Consider the following 25,387-nt stretch of genomic DNA (forward strand, 5'->3'; position numbering starts at 1 on the left):
TGAATGTGATATAAGCAATCAAGCAGTAACATGGGACTCCACCTGGAAGACTGCCATGCCTAGATCCATAGAGTTCTGATTATTTAACCTCATTTTCTTGGAGAAGAGGTTTGAAGAAAGAAAATTTTGATTAGTCGGGTCATATAGATAGAGACTTGTTCTCTCATGCAGTATATAGTTTGGCAAGGAAGCACAATATATGTTTAAAAAATTAGAGGCCAAGGAAACACAGTAGCAGAAGAGGAAAAGCAGCAGGAAAACTATGAACCAAAATTTCCGCGTTGCTTTGCATTTGCCTGCCTCCTAATTCCATGTTGATATACAAATTGAAGGAACAACAAAATGTTCTTCGAGTCTAATTATCTATACTAATATATTAAAAGACATTCCTTAAGCAAAGAAGTTTGCCACGTAGCATTTTCGTTTAAAGTGTTATATGCCCCATGTAATCCACACACTAAAAAAAATAGAAAATGCATTATGAAAGATTCATTCCCATGATCACAAGTATATATACTAATGTCTTAACCACTAAACCAAGTGATATTTGCTTTTATTACTTCAAAGTAAAATATTAGTAAATGAAAGATGTAATTATCCGAGGCATAATCCAGGCTTTAAAACTAGTTAGTGACCTAAAAGATGTACCAAAAGGACACGTCTGATGAACAAAAGCAATAGATTGATGTTCTTCAATTGAGAACATTGCATATTTTTCATTACACATTGGTGTAAACTTGAACAGCATAAATGATTTTGTAAGGTGTATTCACTCATCATGTACAGGTTACCTGGTACCAAATGAAAGAGATGACAACGTCACTAAAAGGGTTCTTGATAAGATTTTGGGATCATAACAGTCAACTGCAGCTTTCCAAGTTGGCAGAGTTTTACAGGATTTTTATAAACAATGATCCTGGCAAGATTCTGACCAGACAGAAGAACATATGCAATGCTGAAAGAGTCCCCTTTCTCTGTTGCAAATTGCCACTCTCGTGTTGATATGACAAACCAGTCCTTCTTAGCATATCGAGAAGCTTTGACTTCAATGTATTCCCTATTCTGTTCATTTCCTATCACAATGTCAAATGGTAAGCCTGTCTCTTTTTCTTGATTAACCCAATTCACTTCTTTCCCATCAGCTTTTCCTGCAAAGTATCTGAAAGCCACCAGCTCTCCGATTCTACCAGTTCGCATAGCTTCCTGAGCACCCGGGGTATTAGAAAGGTGTTGGTCCCTGCTTTTTGATTGACCCTCTTCAGGGCAAAGGGTCTCAACTATAACATTGGTAGGATCAGCTAAGGCTTCAATAGCTCGAGGCTGATTGCATACATGATCAGTTTGGTCTTCAGAAAGAGGAAGGAAAGACGAATCAGGTTCTATGAGTCCAGCATCTTCAATAAAAACATCTTCGTTTATCTCTGTTAGAATTACTTTAGCTTCTTCCTCCATCACGTCCTCTAAAAGACCTTTTACCGATTCTGTATTGCCACTTTGGTCCATCAACACAGGTTGTGTTCTCATTCCTCTCGCACGAGAAGAACTAAAACCCGGTGCAGTATTCCAGTCCACAGGAGGCCAGCTTGAGTGTGTTGATTTTTTCTTAGACTTGGAAGCTAACTGGTCATTAGTATCTGTTAAAAGAGCATTTCCGGTAAGTGCTTCATCATTCTCCAGCAAAGACAGCGGAGAAGAAAGTGACCAGACAGACTCCTCAATGGGAAGCTTTGCCATCTTCTGGCTATTAAGGATGAAAAATTCCATTTGCTCTTCAGTTGAGCCAGATTCTGCCATTGTAGTGATCATGTGAAGGAAATTGGCCAAATGTAACTCGGGAGCACCATCAAAGAATAGCCGGGACAACTCCATGAACACAGAGTGTGAATCTGATTCCCGAGTAGTGTACAGAATATTACCCTACAGTATAAGATTAAGTTATAATGTTGAAGGTTTTCCCACCTTTCACATGTCATACCAGCAGATTTAAATATAAGAGAACTGTTCAGGGAAACGAAGACAGAAGGAACTAAAATACTTCCTCCGTTCTTTTTAATGCAAGATTTTGACTTTTCTACAATTCAGTTCACAGTTTCACGGTATATGATGATCTATACACAAGGAATTTTTTTTTTTTTTTTTTTTACAAATATGGTCAAAATTGTGCCTCGCCAAGTGTGATAGTGAAGTTGCAATTAGAAAAGGATGGAGGAAGTATTTTCCAACTTAATCTAGATAATCATTCTTATTCAATAATCATTACTTAAAATTCCTCTAAATCTGTTAGATGCATCAGAAAAACCAATCACTGAAATTTTAACAGCATAGAAATACAAAATGTACCTGAAGTAGGGAGCTGCATTCAGTCCTCTTCTTGGAGGAATAGTCGCACCTCTTTATGACATAATGATAGAACAGCTTTTCTACCACAAAAACTTTTAGGTGATGCAAGTCGCCTTCAGACTGCTTGAGTTGACTGTATCTTTCTAGATGTAGATTATAGAGGTAACGCTGGGCAAATGGAAGCACCCATGCCACCATCGAGCTTTTAAATCCACAATCAGCAGGCCCGTAGTATATAGCTTCCCGAGAGACAACCTGCAAGAAAGCTTATCATAAAAAGAATCCTTGATAGAGAACATGGCAAATCTAGAAGAAGGCGATCGATCTGTTGCAAACATTCATACAGCTGGAGAAGAAAATTTTTGGTATAACATGTACTGGCTCATCTGGTAACTAACTCCCCCTTCTCCATCTCGATCGCATCGGATTAAATTATTCATAGAAAGCAAAACAGACAGGACGAACAACAAACATAATGCAACAATGAAATATAAAAACTCCAGCACGAATTAGCACGGTGGCAAATTTTGAAAGATAACCCTAGAAATTTGCACCCATAGATTGTGTACACATGCATATCATAGAGTTAGTCTTATACTTTCTCTGTTCTCTTTCAGTTGCAACACTCCAATTTTTCAGTGTTCCAATATATTCTTTCCATATACCTCTCTTCCTCACATGGGTACTCTTTTTTATCTCTCTCCTCACCTGAATATATTTGTCTTCCCCCATGTTGCAATTAAAACAGAACCGCGGAAGTATATATTAGAAAATAATGAAGCTCCAAAACAAAGCCAGACACAAAGCGCAGGTAACCTCCTTTTTTAAAATTTCAGCAGCATTTATTGGGTGCAAAACTGGAGCCTTGCAATATATGTAGCCAATAATTAATCCTTAATTCACCCAGATTGTAAAATAAATCTAGATGAAAAGTGAAATGGCCTATTGTCATGTAAGGAACCCACATCCTATTCAGTAGGAACTAGCAGCCACTGAAAGCAGAATGAGTTCAATAGTAAGAAATTGTGCACCCAAAAAAGTCACTGCAGAATTTGATTTCTTCAAAAACCAATGAAGCAATAAATTAATGTAACATCATTGGTATTGACAGCATCAATGCAGACATATGAGTTCAGCCTTCTTGTTTGATTCAATATCACTATAAATCTTCCAGCCAATCATCCAAAATGAACGTAGGAGAATCCAAAATGAGTGCAGGAGAATCGAAAATGAAGGATTTGATAAGCTACTGATTTCAGCTCAAAGTATTGAAAAAAATAGTGATTTTGTGATGCCAAAATTTCACCTCAATCTATGAGCAGCAACTAAGAGCTCTGTTCACGAGAGACAGACACAAAGAGAAAGATACATACCTTCGAAACAGCAGGTATGCCTAAGTTCTGCAACAGTACGGATACATTAGTTTCAAGCATCTCCTTTTCATTGTCCATAAGCTCTCCGAAATATAGAAACTCAATATTGTCCTTGTGCTTTAGTTCTTTCTTTAAAGCATCATCATCAGACCAACATACAAGGCCAAATGATGGGTGTAAGGAAACCCACTTATCTTGCAAGGCTGGAAGAATTCTAAACTCTGACTGCAAGAGACATTCCTTCAAATAAGATATGTCATCCGAACTAAGTGCACCGCATTTCAGGCCATGCGACCACTTGAGAAGAACTTGAAAAACCTGATACAAGAAATAAGTCACTAGCAGTCCACATTCTACACAGCTCAAGACTAAGGTAATTATAAACCCATCATACCGCATTAGCTGCCTGACGGGGTGAAGAATTTCCGGATAACTGCTGCAAAATCTGAAGGTAATGAGAAAAAGATGGAGCCTCATGGACACCACACTTGTTCACAAAAAAGTCACGAAGACCTGGATAAATAGAGCATAAGGTCTTGCTCAATGCAACGCTACTAGTCCCGGGAGAGAACTCGACATTCTTTCTATAGTCCAAAGCACCGGTAGAATCATCCCAGTAGACTTCTTCAGGAGATAGGAACACACCAGCCACAACATCCTCATAGAGTTTGATAGAGGCACAAGGGATAAATATGAAAGGCCCTGAATTCAAAGTATCCAGCACTTGTTGCCTACATGTTGCCATTTCCTTCCAAACGAATGAATACAATTTGGACATTTGCAACAAGCTGGATAGATCAAGTTCTTACAATGTTAGCTCCCTTCGACAGTATATTAAGAATGCAGTAGACAGTAGAAGATTAAAAATCAAGAGTCTAAATACTCGATTGCAGAACACCATCGTTAAGCAGAAGACAGCCAAAGAGATACATTGCAATACAAACATCAACAGACATAATAGGAACTTTGGCCTTCAGAAACCAAGTCCCCTTTTCAGAATTTTAAAATGGTCATGATCTAAATGCACGCAGACAGTGAGACCTCTCCTCAACATTGAATTAGCACACCTCACATCACAAGCACGTAAGCATAATGAAAGCGATAATTCGCATTTTTTTTACGAAACCTAGAGATTTTTATCGAGTACATTTTCAGATGTCAGAGTCTACACATTCTGCATGACACTGGAGTTTGATGTTTTGTGCTGATATCAGTGTATCATAATTCCCTACCGTGGACTGCGATCAGAAAAAAGTGAATTCTGGTCAGTGTTCACCTATTTTTTGCCCATTTTGCGTGAACCGCGAATTGGAAAAATGAATTATTTGCGAATTATGTTACACTGGTTGATATAAATCATAACAATTCTAGTCTGCCCTTCTATTTTTCCTGCCTTATCTGATCATCCGAATAATCTTTTTTCCCCAAAACGCAATCAACTTAGCACGAAAGAGTACTTTTCAGATTAAACCTACCCTTTCTCCTAGCTACACTTCTGTTTAACCTACTGACTAAAATCAAACTGCACACTGGGTTACAAATGTATGTGTCCTAAGAACCTGTCCTAGTTCACGTTTCTAACATGTTGCTGTAATAGACTAGCCTGAGGGGACAGAGGCACTTTTGGTAATAAACACTAGTTATTGTGTTAGCTTGGGGAGTAAGGCAAGTAGACTATAAGGAGAGAAGGGATCATGAAGAATATATTTCAGAGTTCATTTTAGTGGTTAGCTTTGGGAGTGTGTCAAGTCACTCGAATACTCGGCAATCTATCTTTATTTTATGTAATTCCATTAATATCAAAACCATCATCTTCTTCCTTTATTTTCCTGACAAAATATCCAGTTTATTACAGTTGCCACAACCTGGTCATTAATCGATTACACAAGGAAAATGAGACAAGCAAGTATAACTACCCCGGCCCCTCACTTCACCCTCCATAAGAAAATATAGAAAAAATAGATCAGGATTCAGGAGGAAGTAATGTCTATGGAGGAATTTAAGAAGAAAATGTTGCTACAATAGCATAGTGGATGATGTTAGACCTTTTGATCACAAAGGCCAACATTCACATGACTGGCTTGGATTTATGAACTAAAAACTTAATAGGAAACTCACTAACTCTGCGGATTATTATTCCTTCTACATGTAGAAAGGATAACTTCTCTTTGTTTTTGATAAAATGGTGACGACCTAAAAAAAAAAATTCCTTCTCCCCTCCTTGATAGGGCTGTCTACTATATCTTTATCCCTTTTCCTTTCATAGTTTCTATAAGAATTAAGTTTCACTAGTTGGAATAGTCAATTTTTCTGTCCCATAATCCAAAACCCCCTATTTTTGGCCAAAAATTACGATGGTAAGTGTCTTATTTCTTAAATACACACACATAGTGCTTTTAATAAGATACATAGAATTTTAGAAAGTTTGTCAACTGTTCCTGACAGCACCTCGACACTGTCGCAGTAAATCACCTCTCATAAACCAACAATGTTGAAAGCTCTGCATGCAACTTGCCTCCAAAGACTTCTACAGGTTCGATATATATTGGTTTTGGAAGCAGCACGAGGTGAGAAGAGCTCCCTAGTAGAATGTTCCATGCAGGATAGAGTTTTTTTCCTTACCTTTTAAGAGAAATACAACCAAGTGTCCTCACAAATATTTGACAAGGTCTGTTCTTCAACTAGCAATTTATACAATCTACTGGGAACTCATTCGCACTCATTACTGGTTGAGCCACAACAGTTCTGTGATCCAAAATAGGCTGCTTAAGTTTGCATGCAAAGTATGTGGCTAGATTGCCAGTGAATTTTTCAATCAACAGATAATCAGTTATGAAAAAAGTCAAACAAAGGAGCAGATTTTACCACTCAATGATCATACAAGGCAGAATAGCGATGAGCTTTGCACTGGAAAAATACCTGGCTGTGAAAGTAGACTCAGACGTCCTCCAAGTATGAAGCATTGTCAATGCATCATCAAGTGTAACTTGAGTTTTGAAACCAATTTCAGTTACTAATTTCACAGTTTTTACCTGGTTCAAAAGAACAGCTTTAAGAAAACATTAAATCTCATATCTTAGAGCAACTTCCATTAGGTAGGCTGCAATTTTGCACAAACAAATGAACCCCATGCCCTTCAGATGTAATCATTATATTTATACATTTTGATAGTCTTATATCAGCATATAGCTGAAACAGTAACTGTAGGAACTATTTTGACCTCGTACCGAAGGATATAGTCAGAAGGTGTCAGCAAACGATTGCTTTTTTTCATGAAAAACAAGTCTATGCACATGATACAATTTTGAAACATTATAGGAAAACAAAAACTGTTAATCTATATAAATCTATTAAAACTTGAAAGGCATTCCTAAACAAGGAATGGTGCCATATGGCACTCTCCCTAAGAGCGTTTTACTTCATGTACAATAATAACATTAGAAATTGCATAGTATACGCTTTGATCCCGTGACCTCAAGTTCATATACTAAAGTCTTAAACACTAGACCAAGTGGTACTTAGTGTTAATCATTTTAAAGTACAATATTAATAAATGAAAATTTTCCTTACCCGGGGCATAGCCCGGGCCTAATAACTAGTTTATTTACAAAACATGCATGTTGAGAGTGAGCGAGTGAGCAATTGGACTGGTTACTTTCAACAGAATATGTTGCTCAGGCTCACAATAACATCGAGAAAGATATGTCTAGTTATTTCCAAGGTTTTCTGCTGTGTCAGAAGGATAACACACATGTACATCAAGGTAAACGACATATCTGAGCAAAATAGCACATTAGAAAACAAACAAAAGAATATTAAAAAACTTGTAAACAGAATCTAAAGCACCCCTGTCAAATTATTCAGGGGATCCCCATGGCAGAGAAACAGAGGATATCTTAGATCACGGAGACAACGAGGTGAAATAGTTTGATGGGGGGTCAAGCTAATTGTACAGATGAAACTTGATATTACCACACAAATCAGATTGGATCTCGCTATAACATTGATATTATTACAAAGGAGATCAAGTAAACTCACCTTTGGAACAGCATATGGAGCATGACAACCGAAAATTGAACGGACATCATCACAGTCATAAAACAGCTCGCTTGGACGATGAAGTTCATTATCAACACTTGAAATCACCCATCTAGTATCAGATATGCAATGCCACAGAGAAGATTTGAAACTAAACTCATTCAGACCAGAGTTGCTGCTAGAGCTCCCAAAAATTTTATCACTGTAATGATCGTCCCATAGGAGATCCAAAGTTTCTAAGAGATACTTGCATCTCTCTTGGCTGCCATCCCTAGACAACAGCGAAAGCATATGAACTAGTTCAGGAGATTCCCAATCTCTAACCACCAATCCAGGGGGCACGAGATTCCTGTCACAAATCATCTGATTAAGCATAGGAGGAGATAAGTCAGCAACAGATTTCTCAGCAGGAACTACTTTGACAAAATCCGTGACCCCTAACTTCTGAAAAAATTCCCTCCATTTCAACAGACCACATGGCATTGACTCAGTAATGGGGTGCTTCAAATACATATCATCAACCACATGCCACTTGCAATCCAAACCACTTATCAATTTGTTTGCATCAACAAAATTTCCAAATTCTTTGCTAAAATGAATTGGTATCTCAACAGGTCGTATGTACCCATGATTTGTAAGAATTAGAGCTTTACTGCATAATTCAGAAATAATGTAGTCACTTTCAATATGACAATCAACACAGTTGGAGTGTAAATGAAGCATTACAAAGGCCATGTATTCTGTCATTAACTGTTTGCTTTTATCTGTCAATCTATCATCAGAAATAGATGGTAAGACATGAATTCTAACAAGTTCGTGAGCAGACATCTGCTGCACACCAATTGTTTGCAGCATCCTTGTACAATTACTTATTAAGGCTACATCAGCACATGCCTCAGAAAAGAGGGCTGGGCTAACAATCCTTAATGTAGCATATAAGCAGGGAAAAGCTTCATAACCAAGTTCACCATCAAGTCCAGTACTTGTGAAATCGGAATGAAACCAAATGGTACCCTCATCTAACGAGCTATATGTGCCATCAGACAGCGGAATAAATGGAACTTTCTTTAGGCTATTTAAAAGATCCATCTCCGTCCCTGAAATCCTTGAGTTTGGTGCGTAAGACTGGATGTGCAGTTCATTAAGCCAAGAGAAAAGCCAATGTAGACCCATTGACTTTATACCGTCTTTCACTCGGCCCAAGGAGGATATGAACTGAACCAATATCTTAGGGCCATATTCCTCAATATTGAGTGCTCTAGCAAGAGCATCTGACAAATTCACATCCTTGTGTAAAAGCCCAAGTCCTAGATGTTCATACAGTAAAGTGTCAGGCAACAGAATCTGTGCTTGCTCATTCCAACCTCTTAGAACCTTGCATGGAGGAACCCACTTGTTCTTGCACCCCTCCTGAAGCAAGCAATTTGACTGGCGTAATTTAGCAATAATCATCCGAGGGAGTCCAGAAAAAAATCCATGCACTTCACCCATAAGTGGAACAAAGCTCATGTAAGCATTCACTGCTTTAGCAGGATTTTCTCGGAAACAAGAAAGAGAACAAAATGATTTCTCAGCACCAACAAACAAAGCAGGAAATTCTGACAATAACCACTGATTCCATGGGCTATCTCCATCAACTTCTTCTCTAGAAGAAGGAAGGACAAAATCAGCTTGAAGTATGAACTTGAGGCCATATGTCCTTAATGGAAGAAAAGCAAATACGGGCTGTTGAGCTAATAACGGTTCATAATCGCCATCCACTGATTCATTAAGTGTCAAAGCCATGGATATCTCTGTCATATGAACATTGGGACGGATGACTTTAGGATGTAGCTTGTTAGATGCGACAAACCAAGTCATTTCCTCTTTTCCATGCGATACTTTGACAATGCCATCTCCTACTATCTCTTTTTTCATAATGACGAGTGAGTTGTTTATCATGTTCCTTAGCTTAATACACTGAAGACGGTGAAGAAATATCAGCAAAGAAGGATGAAGATCCGAAAACATAGACAAAACGCTGCTCAATGCTGATCCAACCAGTAATTTTGACTTGAAAGGAAGCACAATACACGTGTTCCAACAATTACCCTTTTGGAAATCATCTTCTGGTACTAATCTTTTAAGCATCTCAAAATCACAAGGTGGCACAATTGTTGGTAAAACAAAACCAATCTGACCCTGACCTATGTCAAACTTCATATGAAATCCATTTGAGTGAATTTCGGGAGCATCAGTGACCTGCATGAAGAACAACTAAGAATCAGATGCATATGTGAGGACTTGAAATCTCAAAGAAAAGACAACTTTATCCAATAAATTCTGCTAGGCTTAAGATTGATTTATATAGCAGGAGATTTGCTTGCTTATACTGACAGTGAATGATAACGCCAGCAGCGGCATAACAATGTCATATATCATATATGCATTCCTGTCATAACAATTAAAACCCAATAAAATATTAAAATATGCAGAAATGGATTAAGATGCCAACTATTCAACAGGAATAAATTTTTACATTGCCAGGAAGCAGATCTAACAGTCCACTCTAGTGTCTAAACAGATGTCCAATGCACATGCAAATTATTACAGAAACATCAATTAAGAAAAGACGAAAACACTTTTTATATGAACCCTGAAGTATTACATTCAATCACTTCCAGAGGTATGCATACCCTGAACGCATACGGGAATGCAATTTGTAGCCAACAAATTATACTAATCATCAATGCAAATTGGTCAATACAATATTTGGAACATGATTACACTTTTTTTTTTCTACATTAGCTGATTTTCTCTAATTAATGATAACATAGCCTTTTCAATAGAAACAATAAAATTGAAGTTCTTTTAGAAGATATTATTAATTAGATGACTATTTAAGTATAACTTCAATCTGCATGAGGAATGTTTTTTATGGACACCTAGAGTGTTAGAGTTGAGCTCTGCATTGGGGAAAAAACTTAAACGACCACATGATCGACCACATGATCTAATTTCTACCACACCAAACAACCGAGAATAAAAACACAAAAAAAACATGTTTTCCGCAGAAGAGACAGAAGATCAACGAAAAGGTTTTATCAGTTCCAACACATGATTTTCCTTCTGGATATAAACTTACTATATTTTGATCCTTTCGATTTCTCAATCAAAGACAGCTGGAGACAGTCGCCAGAAGAAAAATCGATAGCTCTGTGAGCAGCCTGCTCGTCTTAACACCCGAAGAAAACCCCAGTTTATTGCATATATATTAACTAAAATTCATTTGTAATTGAAAGATCTAGGGTTTAGCCTTTCATACACTAGGTATGAAAAATTCCCTAATTAGCAGTTCTGATGGCTTTCAATCCACAACTTATGGGAAAAATTGACTTCAAAGAACTTAGTACGCTGTTTTAAGTCATTCCAGGTCATGCACCATAGTGAATTGGTGAGGTAATGGACTGTGAACTGGTACAGACATATTGAAGGTAAGAGTGGTTTACACTCCAAGATTTTTTTTTATGTCTCTCCATCAATTTTGTTTCACTTTCAATAATAATTCTTTACAATCGTGCCATTTTCAAACATGAAGTTCCTTTTGGGGGGACAGAGAAAGTACAAAGCAATTTTATTTTTGACGATGCCTCTTACGTTACCAATTTCCTAGAGCGCATGTTATATGCAGCATCAGAAACAAGTCAATAACAATTTCTTTACATACTTAGGAGGCGGATTTCACCACAAATTAACAATTATCATGCATAAGAATCATTCAGACAAATACGTCATCACGAATTACCATTTACCATGTGTACCCAGCTTCACCCACTACTTGCTTTCAAAGGATTATTTTAACTGAAATTACGAAATAAAATTAACAAGGCAGTGAAAATAAGACAAATGTGCACGTCATAGTTCCATGAAGGCATGAATACAAGTTGGCTCTACCAAAAAAGACCCTCAATTACGTTTAATTCAATGTTTAAATAAGCATTTAATTGCATACCCTGAAAACAGATTTGAAACCAATTCCCTTTTGTCCAATATAGCCGGCAGAAGACCCTTTCTTGGTTGAGTTTCCAACATCACAAAGAGCTCTGATATTTTTTGCAGTAAATCCTCTTTCATTATTCAGAACAGTTATTCCGGTATCATGAAGTATGAAAGTCAGAGTAGGTTCCACATTTTCAGGGTAGATATTATCATCAGCATTCTGGACCTGCAATATTAAGATTCAACAACTAGAAAAGTCAAACATGTAGCAACTAAGGATTGAGATAACGTTTACATTCTCGCATGATATGTTGTCCACAATTAGGGAAAAATGCAGTTCATCATTATGATAATACATTTTTTTTTTTGGTAAACCACCATCAATCGACATCGACACGCATGAGCCTTCACGTTACCGAGAAGGTCAACAATCATTATTCTCATGATATTTGTCTTATGAAACGACATGATTGAATACAGCCATCAGCTCACTCCATGGAAGTTACTGTAAATCAAAAATCCCAACAGAGCAGGCAAAGGAACAGTTGAATGGGATGATATGCTTACATCTTGTCCCCTTTACACCCTGCCGACATCAATTGATTTTTCACATCCTCGACTCTCTTTTCTTAAAACCCAGAGCAAATTCATTTCAGCTTTACCACTCTTTGGGAGACTGCAAAGCCAGGAGGGGGGGGGGGGGAGGGAGGAATCAGAGATTCTCTAAGGAGTTCCATCATAACCTTGATTACTCCACAGGCTCTCAAACTATTTACAATGTACCAGGTATTCTGAACATACATCATCCATGCTCTCACTACCTAATTACTAAATTTATTAGCCGTAAAATGATGACAGAATGTGGGATTTACCATTTTTGCATCAAAGCATAAACGTCTTAAGCAATTCCCTTTTCTTTAGCATGTAAGAAGGAAGGGATAGTTCCTTTTTTTTGGAAGATTTATCCCCTTTCCCTCTCTTCAAAATTAAAAAACTGAAAAAGGAGGTCAAAGGGCAATGGTGTACAAAACCTTTTCCTGATATTGGACACTCAAATGGAACTACAGCATAAGTTGAATCTTCCACACCCATAAACTCCACTTATGAGCAACCACTTGCTGCCAATTCCAATCCCGAGTGAACAAGGAGGGTAGCAATAGGTGACAACCAACGTAAACTTTGTCACATCCATGAGCATGAGTCAATATGATATTTCCTGGGGAAGTTCCCTATTCAACATCACCCCTCCTCCTCTACCCAAATGTAATGATATGTATGCAAGGGTTGCAAGGTATCCACCAAAAGCAGCACGCCACACCTTGGGTGTGTAGTGTCAGATGAAAAGGGGCTTTTAGGTTCTAAGCAACAGAGATCATGGAATAACATTGGGACTAAGTTGCACATAAGATTTTGGAACACATAATCACTTAGCAGGAACTTCGTAAAGTTGGTAGAAGTGATGAAGAGAAGTAATGCAAACATTTTGTGTCTTCAAATGACCAAGTGCGTACTAGAGAGTTAGAAACATCCCGCCTTAAGGGTGTATAGTTGTGGTTTTCTAGACAAGATAAAGAGTAGAAATGGAGTTGGTATTATCATCAATGATAGGCTAGTGAACAATGTAGTTAAGGAACACAGAAAGAGTGACTGAATAATGACAGTGAAATTAATATATGATTAAAAGCTTGTTAATATCGTTAGTGCATGTGAAAAAACTATTAAGGACAATTTTGGAAGGATTTAAATGAGGTCGTTGAATTATATTCCTTACACAAGGAAGCTATTTATTGGTGGAGATCCAAAAGAACTTGTGTGGTTAAGTAAGTCATAATCATGTTCAAAGTATTCACAACAAATATGAACATGTAAAAAGGACACAAGGGGGAAAGATCATATTGGATTATTCGGTTCTGTAACACGTGCTTTAAGAAGCAAAATACACATCTATTAACTTTACAAAGTGGGCTCTTGCAACAAGCAGAGTTTCTCTTGCAAGAAGTAGTTATCTTGATGGTAAGGTTATCCCAGAGAAGAGTGTAGTTTCTCAACACAGACTTCTAGTGTGTCCCACATGTTTGTACAAGATAAAACTTCAGAAGGAATAGACATTGATCAAGGTCAGCTCAGAATAAGATGGTGGAGTTTAGAATAAGGAATTGTCAAAGTTTTACCAACAAAACAGTTAGATAAGTCCAACACAACACAAAGGTGGCTCCTGACTCAACATGGGTAAAGATAAAAAAAATCAGGTATTTCTAAGTAGCCAAGGAGGAGAATCAACCAGAAAATCAAGGAACACAACATGGTGGAGCCGTGGCGTAAAGACGTAAAAGCAGCGGTTAATAAGATAAGAGAATGCTCTTAGTCTTTCGAAAAAGTAGAATTGAAGTAAATAATAAAAATTATACGGACAAGGTGATGGCAAAGAAGATTTCTGACAAGCGAGGTCAGAGGTATATCAGAAGGCATACAGCAAACTACACTCAAAGAATGGTGAAAAAGAAGTCTATACTCTATAAGATACCAAATACGAGATCACGCTGAATAATTATCTCCTTACACTATAGTTTGTGAAGGATGGAAAGAATATTCTTGTTTAGGATAAAGAGATCAAAGAGTGATGAAGGGAGCACTTTGATGAGTTGTATAATAGAAGTAAATTGGGTGTGAAAGGAGACACCACTAATGAGGAGAGGGAGAATAACCTATATCATACATCTCAGGAAAATGGAGGCAGATAATACATTAAAGAGAACAAAATAACAAACGGTGGTTGGCTAGATGATATTCTGCTGAGGTTCGGAGAGGCCTAAGAAAGATAGTAGATTATTTAACAAACTTATTCACCAACATATTGAAGGATATATTTAATTGTCAAAAGCTTTAACGAGTTCAGTTGGTATAATTTGATGAAGTTAAGTTGGCACTCACCAAAGACCAAACATTTTATTTTCTCATCTACCAATCATGTCATTCAGTATGCCAATCTCCAGAGAAAACCGGCCAGATCTATACACCTCACATGCTAGCAGCAAAAATTTAGTAAATGAGTTTGCAGCATTTAGATATACTTCTGTCAAAAGTAACAAGAAAATAAAGCAGCTAACATACTCCCCCAGCGAAGAAAAATGCAACTACAAGCCTCTGAAAATCTATTCAAAATCAAGTATAAAACAACTAAGACCAAATCATTATGAGATCTTTTCGTTAGCAGATAACATGTTTTCATAAACCAAATAAATAATATAGAAGACATACCAGCTCAAGAAGGAAATGTGAGTCCTGGGAATACAATTCTTCTGAGAGACAATGAAGTGCTCGCCCCAAACGGGCATGCTGCTTCTTCAATAAGCTACTCTCCATGTCAGAGATATTAGGGTCCAACCCAAATTCATCCCGCCTAATTGATTCAATAACAAGTGCAGCCTCTTTGATGCCTTGTTCAGCAATGTGATGTGACAGATTATTTTCAGAATGCTGCGCTGCGGAGCTGTCCACGGGGATGGATGTATCAATGTCATTTTTACACAGCTCATCTTTGTCAACTGCAGATGAAGAAATTGTACTAGATGACTGGGCAAAGTCAAACCCCTTCACATCAGAACGCAAAGATGTCAGCGATGGAGCTCCAGATGACATCAAGGAGTTAAAATCTGTTATAGGACATACGGAATGGTGATCATGGATCCACTCAGTTATACCCAGTGAGAAACCAATTTCATGCAGTATAAGACGCTCTTTTCCTTTACATTGAACTAAAATAGCTGAAGCAGCATCTTTGACCAAGGACTGCAATCCAGCAAGCAACACATCAGCAGCAAAACAGCGAAATTCTGAAGGCAGGAAGACTAGGCAATCAATCACAATCCTCGATACAAGGACCATGGCATTGTTCACCCCATTAAAATTCTTGACAATACCCGTACTTGAACGACAACCCAAGGGCTCATTTTCCCTCGGTGCTTTCTCATTTCTCTGACCATCATTATAATCCATATTTTGCATGAAATTTGCCATAATTACTTCAAATCCTTGTCGTGCCTGGCACTTCAAAAGGGACAAGGGTACATGTCTTTTCCCACCAGACAGTGAAAACAATGACAAAAGCTGCACCGCCACTTGGTAAGCATTTTCTTTAAGTAAAGCTTCAAAGAACAGGTCCCCAGAAGCTAAGTGGTCAATCCGAATAATTTTACCATCTCTCGTCAAAAGACATAACAAGCCTTCCACGTTGACCTCTGTAAGCAGCCATTCCAGGAAAGGCCCAAGTGAAGGAGCATATACAAGATCCCAATGCAACCACAAGTTTAGATCTGACAAAAATGGTGCTTTAAGTAAAATGTTAATGGCATCCTTTGATGTAACAGATCCAAGTTTACCATTAATCTGTGCCACATCTGTAATTGGCCCCGAACTGTCACACATATCATTTACATCAGCACCTGTAGAATCGACATATGTAGAGGTGCCCGACAATGATGCAGAGAATATAACACAATTGGATGCTAATCTGCCTCTATGCTTTTCTACAAAATTAAGGAGCTCTTGTGTAGTAGCACTTTCTATAACTTTGAAACTAACGAGAGGGAACTGCCTTACAAGCAGTTCCGATATTTTTTCCTTCGTAACCACGTCTTCCTCCCAGAGACTGCTTGAGGCTTGAGACAATAACATAGCCAGTTGTTGCTGAATCATGCATACCTCCAACAATTGGTGTTTCTGTACCTCCCCTCTTATAAAATTCAGAAGTTCTTTAGGAAGTAAGGAGATATTGCATTCTAAGAATGAAAAGAAATCCCCATGACCAAGCAACTTGAAATCATTAACTGAAAATTGCTCCGCCAGCCAAGCTTCACAACGGGAAAGTCCCTTTGCAAACATGAGTACCCTATCTACAAGTGAACTTCCACCAAAAAACACGTTGCTTTCAGCAAGATATTCCGAGGCTTTTCTGACAATATCCTCCATATTCGCACCTAAGAATGGTAGAAGCATTATGTGAAATGTATGATATGGATTCCCCAAAGGGATCCGAAAACACAGCTTGGAACTCCGAAGATTACATGAATTGGCAATCCAATTACATAAAGAAAATGAGAAAAGCTACTGGTAGAGAGCAATATTCACAATCGGAACACAGTATAGAGGATGCGGCACTTTATTGCAGTATCACGTGATAATTCATGTTGGAACCTCACATGGCTCCCGCTCTTCTCAACAAGCGTTCAAAATTGCTTGGAACATCATAACTATAAGTATAACAGAAAAGCATGAACTCAAAAGAACAGATAGGGGTGATAAGACTGACATTAATGGCACTGTTTCTGGTCTGTTCCTCAGGTTTTTAAGTAGTTCCTTGACACTTTGTTTGGATAGCAATGGTGGAGGGTAAGGAAGGGGAGGGAAGAGAAGAGTAAACTTGCATTTTCCTTCAAAATCTTTCCAACATCAGAAGAATTTGGTTTGCTAAGAGAGGAAATGGATCCTTCCAAGTTCCAACTCCCTTTCCCTTTCCCCATGTTGTATCCAAACAAGAGAAAATCCTTCCAACTATGGATTATTTCACTTGTGTGTCTCTGTAAGTTTAGGGAGTCATTTGGAGAAGAGAAGAGACGTCCGAAGTGACTTATGGTGAAGGATCTGGCTTCATCGTTTAAGGACCAAGAACTAGAGTAGTTGTGGGAAACAATCTAGGATAATCTAGCTGGTGGAAAATCTAGAAAATATTGCTGTCCTCATACTGGACCATATGAAGATATTTTGACCGACAAGATTCTTGCTTTTGTATCCAAAAGCAATAAAAGCATGACAGACTTGAAAATGATAAGGCTGCTACATTAGGAAAACAATTAATTATCAGCACATTACAATGAATTATGAACCTATGAGGTCTCAGTGATCACAGACTATTACGTATATGTTAAGCCCCCCCCCCCCCCCTCTTTAGGTTGTTAACCAGTCACAGCTCACAAATCAGCTTAGTATGACAAGTGTTGCCAACTTTTTGTGTTGTAACATATGACATTTCCATATAGATTTTTATACAACTTCAAAGAAAGAACCCAACAAAGCTTAAAAGATCGACTAAGCCACATTTGATAAATGCAATTCAATTTCTACTCATGGGCTATCATCACAGCATAGATTCACATTGAAAAAAAAATCCCAATAATTTCTACAGATCTCCACTAATCTCTTCTTTTTAATGATTTTGAAATAGAGGTATCATGGTTCATGGATCTGAGAGTCTTCCATGTTCTAAAATCCATCTCTCTGAATTATCATTGTGCTCCAAGTCATTCCCCCCCCCCCCCCCCCAAAAAAAAAATTTAAGAAATATTTAAGAAAGATTACATCAGCATCACAACTTCTCCCCACATCAAGACTCTGTGCCTTTCAAATAGAGAAGACAGATAAAGCACATATTGAAGTAAGAAATCAATTGAACTACTCACATGAAGCAGGCTTTGATGTACCCCTACTGAGAAGGTTAGAATCCTTTTCAATAGGCTCAATATCAATGCTTTCATATTCTGTTAGCCCATTAGCTTGAGGATTTGCCTCTCCTAATTCACCCATAAATTGGAATTTATCGTACATGCTATCCCACATCCCCCTCCGAATAGATGTAACCTGCAACATTGTTAAAGAAATAACATTTCATATTCATGTTTGAAAGCCATTTACGATCATTGTGAGCATAGCATGTCTTATAAAAAGAATATTATACCTCGAACAAGTACCCTACATATATACATTCGAAAAAGTATCTAAGACAGCATCACACGGAAACTATCAGTCAAACAAAAGAACAGTATCCACTAGACCATTACAAACACCTAGATGTAAAAGGTTCACAAAGCAAGAGCCAAACCATGCATCAAACACGATAACTCGAGAAACCAGAAAATAAGGTGCTGTCAGATTCAAATAAAAGAAAGGAATGGACTCAACGAAGAGAAAGGAAAGCAAAGAATTTCCCTATGTATTGAGTATTCTGGTCTTCTCTGACATCCAGTCTTTCCCCAGGCACCATTTCCTCTATTCTTCACCATTCACCATCCACCATCAGCCTTCCATCACGAAAAATAAAGATCAAGCCACAACCAACCATCACCAGCTTAGCGAATCTCAGAGCAACTACCTTGTTCTATCACCACTGCAAGACATCTTCCTGTCACTACTCACTACCTTCCACCACCATCAAATACTCTAAATCCAGAGCTGTCAGGAACGAATTCAGCCATGTACGGCGATAATTCTAAGTTTGGCAAAACTAAAAATAGGATCTCCCCGCTCCCTCTCTTGAGTTCTCTCTTTCAAGCAGAGCTGTTAGTGGGGTGGTTGTGGCAGCAAAATGGACGGAAAAGTGGGTTGGCATGCCTGTGGTTGTTGTGAAGCCGTAGTGAAGTGGACAAATATGTTCCTTCTCTTTCTTCCTCTGAGATCAGGTGGGAAGCGTGAGTGGGTTGTTTGGTCGATGCAGTGGAGAAGGCAGGGGGTGGACGAATTCTCTCGGTTTCTGTATAAGATATAATTAAGGCGTCAAAAGTGAGGAAAAAACCAGATCTCAAACCCTTTTTACAGCGCTTTACTTTGTTTATAGTTTCAAAGGGTGCAACTTGGTTTGAGAGTTTACCTAATCCACATTTTGTGTTTTGGGTTGATATCCTGAAAATTAGAGACCAGCCGAAACCGCCATAAAAAGTTTTACTTTTACGTTTTTACGCTAAAATTATTCTTTTATCATGATTCATTTAAAGAATAACATTTTCACATAGGTCAAATAGTGCAGATTTTTTTTTTGAAGAGCAATAAGAATTTATGATAGAAATAATATAGAAGTGTTTGTTAGGATTAGATACTTATTTGATCATCTTAGTTTCGCGCTTCCTCTCTTCGTCAAATTGAAGTAATGAGTATAAGATCAAAACACTACCTCTAATTCTTTCAATCTACACAGTCACGCTTGCAAACACACGACTTGACCATTAATATCTTTATTTACTAACAAGAATTATACACCGTCGATATTTCGAAAATATATATATTAAGATGTAACTAGCAAGAGCTCCCATCCCAATGTTTTTCTTTACGTATAAATCACAAATGATAGTCCAAGTTGAGTAGTGAATAGTATAAAAGCACAAGGTGCATGGATTATAATCTATAAGAGAACAAAGGAAACCAAACCAAACCAAATAGTTCTTATTGCGGTTTGGTTAAGAAGTAAGAATGTGATGCAATCAGTTTGAAAAAATTCCAGACCATTATTTGGCGGTTTGGAACACCAGATTTATTGGGTGGAGGTTGTGGTGTTAATGGGGTGATAATAATTTTGTGGTGGAAGTAGAAGTGAAGTAGAAGGTTCTACAGTGCTGCTGATGAAACTTGTTGCATAGTTCACTAGGGAGCGAATTCAACATGGCTGCGTTTTGTGTCAAGGACGCCATCAACATAGGTGCTACCTTCTTGTTGTCGGCCGTAGGGTGGGAACTTTGGGGACACTAGTAGTGGGATAGGAAGAGCAGTGAAATTATAATGGTGGAAATATGATCTAAATTCTAGAAAGATTTGGCGAATTTAAAATGCAAGAGGGAGTATTTGTGTCTGGGTTTAGGACACCTAAAGTAGGGAAAGAAAAGAAGGGGGTGAGCCAAACAGTGACTACGGGAAAAAAGGGGGACAATTGCCTTTCCATTCCCTTTCTTAAAGACGCCAAAGTGCCAAACCAAACGACACCAAAATTTTGTTACAAGGTTCATGAGATTAACAACACATTCAATCAGCTTACAGCCTTACATCACTCACCAGGAATTTATAAGAAAGTAAAACCCTGGGACTCTCTCATTTGATTCTTTTTCCTTAAGATGAGCCAATATTTCATCAAAGAAGAGTAAAAATCGACTACAACTTAAAAGGAGCAAAAATTTTCCAGAAAAAATTAATGAGACTAGATGGAGGTCCTATCAAACAAACTTACTTCAAAACTTAAAAGCCTCTATGGAAACACACACTCAGTGTGGCATTAAAGGAAGGCTAGAAGTACCACCCTCTCCCAAAGAGCTGGATGACAAAAGGATCTATAGCTGAAAATTTGTCATTCCATTCCATCCAAAGATCACAGGCTCACCTATCACCAGCCCGACATAATGCCGAACCAGAATAGTATCCCAGAAAAACCATATGATTGTATGAAAAGATATTAGAAAAAATCCAAGAACTTAATATTAAATAGAAGCTACTCACTGCAACATTTAGCAATCCAACAAGTGGGTGAGCTGAGAACGCTTTTGTAATTTTCTTTCTTTGTGGACCTGAAATCTTATAGAATCTCAGCATTTTAACCAAAACCTGCACCAAAAGACAAGGTAATTGACATTAACTAGCATCCTATTTTTATAAATTAGAAAGAAAATTTGAACCTTGCAGCTAGTTGAATTACAAATGGTTAGAACTAGCCTTCCACTTCCCTTCTGATCCTCCTTAAGTTCTGAGCCATATCAAATGGTTACAGCTAGATTTAAATAGCAGTTTACTTCAGTTGCATTTATTTTGTTTTTGTACTTTCCAGGTTTGAATCCGATACTCATGGTTTTCTTACTTCCCAAGCTCTATAATTACCAATAAGATGATTTAGATTGAATATTTTTAGCAACTTCCACCTTTTATTATATAAAAACTCTCAAACAACAATCAATAAATAATAAACAGTTGGCATGCAAGACATTATTGTTGGTTTCTTTTAATCTATACTTTTAATATATCAACTTTCAATAATTTTTACCTGTGTGCAATTTAAGATATTAATAATCATAAAAGTGTATTGGGTTACATGAAAGAGTGAATGTAACACTTATTTAGTAACGGAGTTAGTACAATTTTGTAGAATGAACAATGAAATTAACTTTCACATTTTAATTGCTAAAACTTGTGTATTTCATTTTCTAAATGAAATATAGATAGGTCACCTCATTGTTTTCTTATACTAATCCAACCTTCAGACTGCTAGCCTCTAACACCTAGCAACTACGTAAACAACTAGTTTTGCCAAGGGGAAAAAAAAAAGGAACTAAATTTCACTCTAAAGCTAACTCTACCTCCAAATGCTTTTTTTCCCCAAAGCACTATCTCAAATTCTCAAAACTAAAAGCTACCCCAAAATACTACTTTATCAAACACTATGTTTTTCTTTACTCAATAAAAACTCTATAAGCTTCAGAACTATAGTAAATTTGATCTAGGATACAAGCACAACTAGCAATAATTTAATCTAATTACGACAAGCTTGTTGAAATCTTTTTCTTTTACTATTCAAATCAACGATTAAGGAGGGTGTAAATTAGTCGAGCCAAGTATTACCCTATGCGTGTTCAAGCTCATTTCACTTAGTCGAGTTTGGCTATTAATCTAAGCTCAAAAGCCTATTCAACTAGGATTTGTCAAGTTCACGACTCATGTTTGGCTAGTTTATCAATCGAGCCAAGTTAATAAACAAGCTTTAACTGAAAACATGCTTATGGTTCCATAAACAATTGAAATGACTTCTGAAAGAAAATTGTTGAACTTCACAAGCTTTCTGGAAGAAAACTTTTAAGCTTTCAAAATTAACAACTTGACTTCCTTGTTTCCATTGATAAATTGCTCCACAGTAACATGAGGGCTTAAGCTTTTTATTATTCACCTTCTCTTTTTAGATGGGCAAAACCTCCTTGGTGTCTTTTTAATCTTATTCTATGTTACTTCTCAAAAAAGATGATAAATGAACTATCATTCATGATCATAATAAACAAGTTGTTCAAGAACTTATATGGATGAGTATTCATGTACTCATGTTCAAGCTCATTCACAAAACGAACATCAAACATTTAAACCTCTGTTCAATTATTGATTAAACAAATAAAAACAATTTAGGATGTCGATGGTGAGATAAAGCAAGACATATAAGATATGAGGTGACTTTTATGATTAACTCTCGTGTGCAAGAATGACACTAAAGGATATGGATTGACTTTTTAAATAAGGGGATGACTTTTGCCATCTTATTGTACCCATATTGTCCTAAAACTTGCTCCCTGGAAGGGTATGTTAAATAATAAAAAATAAATAAAAGCATTACTATACCTCTGTTGTTGAGTTTTCACGGCAAGCCTCCTTCCAGGTTGTGATGAACATCCTAATAGAATCATTATCAGTATCATCTCGATCTTTTTCCTCAGTGCTTCCAGAGAGTAAAAAAGGACCCCGTTGAATTGCCTTCCCGTGGCTTTGACTTTTCAATTTTCTTTTCTTTTTCGGAAGCTCGCTTTTCTGATTGCTTTTTAAGCTCTCAGAGCATGGAGAAGAGTGATCATTAATTTCTCCTTTCAAACCCAGCCTCGTCATCTCTTCAGCTACAGATGGGTATGGACAGCTACTCACCCTATCTCCACTTTTTCTTTTTACTGAGGACTGACACTGGTTACTCGTAAAACTGTCATTCCTTGTTTCTTCATTATCAGAATTATCTGTCGTTCCCTGATCCTCGTCAGAACTAGATGAGTCAAATCGTATGTGCTTGCCGCGGAAGTCCTTATTACCAGAAGCAAAGTCCGTGATACGCTCAGTCATGACACTGAAACGATCATCAAGCTCCTTCTTCTCCAAAGAGAAAAGCGGCCTTTTTTTCTTTGGCTTATCCAATCTCTCTTCCATTGCCTTCGCAATGTTCTTCAACACAATACTTTCAGCCTTTCGGGCCTTCTGTAGGAAACCTATGTGCATCCTGAAACAGTGTCAAAGGGATTAGATCTTATCCACTCATCTGTAATTGTACAAAACATTATTTGACCAATCTGCCATAAAAGGAAGCCACATCTTACAATCTGATACAAAAAGTTTTCTTGGTTAGCAGATACTGCAGCCTCTACAACAACATTTGAAAATTCCAAGAACCACACTAACAGGATTTCTAATGTTCTGACACAAACAATGCTCAAAGTAGTGAACAAACAAATAACTCCAAGTAAAGTGAAACCAATCAACCATTTTCAGGATAATTCTCCATCTGCTAAAGTAAACCAAGAAGAGAGCGGCAAACATGATCATTGTGGTTCGAAAAAAGCCTCTTCAGGAAAATATCTCAAAATCGGGTATAAAGACCTTAAAATAAGAGACTCATATACCTGAGAGCTGCAAACATGATCACTGTGATTCGAGAAAAAAAGATAGTTAAAAAGTTAATAATAGCAAAGTAATAATTGCCTACCCCAAACTCTTGATACGCAACCCAAGAAGCAGGGGGTTTTTCACTTTATAGTGGTTTGCAAGGAATTGAACGAAGTCCTCAATCTGAACTTTATCATATTTCTTACAGAGAAACAAGGAAAGATGATTAACAACTTCCTCGGTTGAAATATTATACACTTGGTCGACATCTTTGGTGAGAGCGAAATAGTGCATAACAAGAGGGTGGCGTATAAAAGGGCCCAACTGAAGCTCTTCAAACTTCTGAATACCCTCATTCTTGCATAAGGCCTCTTGCAGATCAAAGACTGTAATAATCTTGTGCGCCGCAACATAACAGCGAATAAAGGCATTGATCTAACATAGAAAGAAGAGCATGGTGAAGACATAATCATACATGAAATAGGCGAAAAAGAAAAAGAGTAAAGATTAATAAGCAACCTTAGCTTCAATGAGAGTAAGATGGTGGAGAGAGGGAACTTCATGGAGCTGAAAGCCGAACGAATCGAGAGAGTGAGCTTGCAGCTTAACCAATGCGCACTGTAAGAGTTTGGATGAGGAAATATGGTCGGCGGCTTGGATGAATTGATGGCGGACAGTTGCAATTGCGGCTTCAATCTTGTCAAGGGTAACCTTACGATCAGCGGTGATGGCGGAATGATTGTTGCGCTGAAGAGGAAAGTTGGGGTTTTGTTGTTGTTGATTATGAGTAGAATTGTTGATGAAGTTGTTGTTGTTGTTGTGAGAAAAGGAATGAGGAGATGATGATAGATTGGGAGTATTATGTTGTAGAAAAGCAGGGTGATTATGATAAATAGGGAAATTATTATTAAGATTATTGTTGAAATTGGGGTTTGGGAAAGATGAATTAGGGTTTTGAATTTGGTTTTGAGGGAATAATAAATTCATCCCCATGCCCATGCTTTGGAGGAGGAGAAGATTAGGATCATACTGCTGAGGTTGAGCTTGAGGTGGTTGTGGTTGTGGTTGTAGTGGTGGTGGAGGCCCACGTGATTGATGGAAGCGTTGCGGACGGTGGTTGTTATCCATGAGAGAGTAGAGAGAAAGGGTATGAAGTCTGAAGATGGCGGGAAAGAGAAAATAGAGGGTGTTACTTGTTAGGGTTTTAGTAGGGGTTTGGGTTTTAGCTTTTAAGCCACTACCCGTCTACCCGTCACCGCTTTTGCTTATCAAGGCTTTGAGCGTGTTATGCACAGGTTTTGCAAGTAGCTTTTAGTAGGTCAAAAAACTAATTACAAAAAGACTTTTTTCACATAGATATATCAACTTAAATTTAAGTTTGTTAAAAGTTATCAAAACATTATTTCTGGCGAAAAAGTCAAATTTTCGATCTTTGACTTGCTTAATTACTCTTTGTGTAGTGCGTGATATTCAATTGCTTCTATTACATTCATTTCCCTCCAACTTCCTCA

The 25,387-nt window shown here is 37.5% G+C and overlaps 1 protein-coding gene across 1 annotated transcript; it reads right to left on the reverse strand.

The window, feature by feature from the left end:
• Positions 1 to 512: 512 nt before the first annotated feature.
• LOC104889802 (hypothetical protein) lies at positions 513 to 25,101 on the reverse strand. Its single transcript, XM_010675115.4, has 13 exons — positions 24,396 to 25,101; positions 23,977 to 24,311; positions 22,854 to 23,493; positions 20,979 to 21,083; positions 18,185 to 18,362; positions 14,988 to 16,705; positions 11,743 to 11,955; positions 7,752 to 9,992; positions 6,633 to 6,745; positions 4,108 to 4,501; positions 3,714 to 4,031; positions 2,341 to 2,595; positions 513 to 1,917 (listed from the first exon to the last, which is right to left on the reverse strand). The coding sequence occupies exons 1-13, from the start codon at positions 25,002 to 25,004 to the stop codon at positions 823 to 825; spliced, it is 8,214 nt and encodes a 2,737-aa protein (XP_010673417.2). The 5' UTR covers positions 25,005 to 25,101; the 3' UTR covers positions 513 to 822.
• Between the last annotated feature and the right edge of the window lie 286 nt (positions 25,102 to 25,387).

This window comes from Beta vulgaris, chromosome 3 (genome assembly GCF_026745355.1).
Source record: "Beta vulgaris subsp. vulgaris cultivar EL10 chromosome 3, EL10.2, whole genome shotgun sequence".
NCBI lineage: Eukaryota > Viridiplantae > Streptophyta > Magnoliopsida > Caryophyllales > Amaranthaceae > Beta > Beta vulgaris.

Excerpts from the sequence above, each read along its gene's own strand:
- LOC104889802 (XM_010675115.4), bottom strand. The coding sequence starts at position 25,004 with ATGGATAACAACCACCGTCCGCAACGCTTCCATCAATCACGTGGGCCT. Across the intron at positions 24,312-24,395 it reads TTACTCTCATTGAAGCTAAG|ATCAATGCCTTTATTCGCTG; the intron begins GTTGCTTATTAA and ends TTTCTATGTTAG. Across the intron at positions 1,918-2,340 it reads AATGCAGCTCCCTACTTCAG|GGTAATATTCTGTACACTAC; the intron begins GTACATTTTGTA and ends CTTATACTGTAG.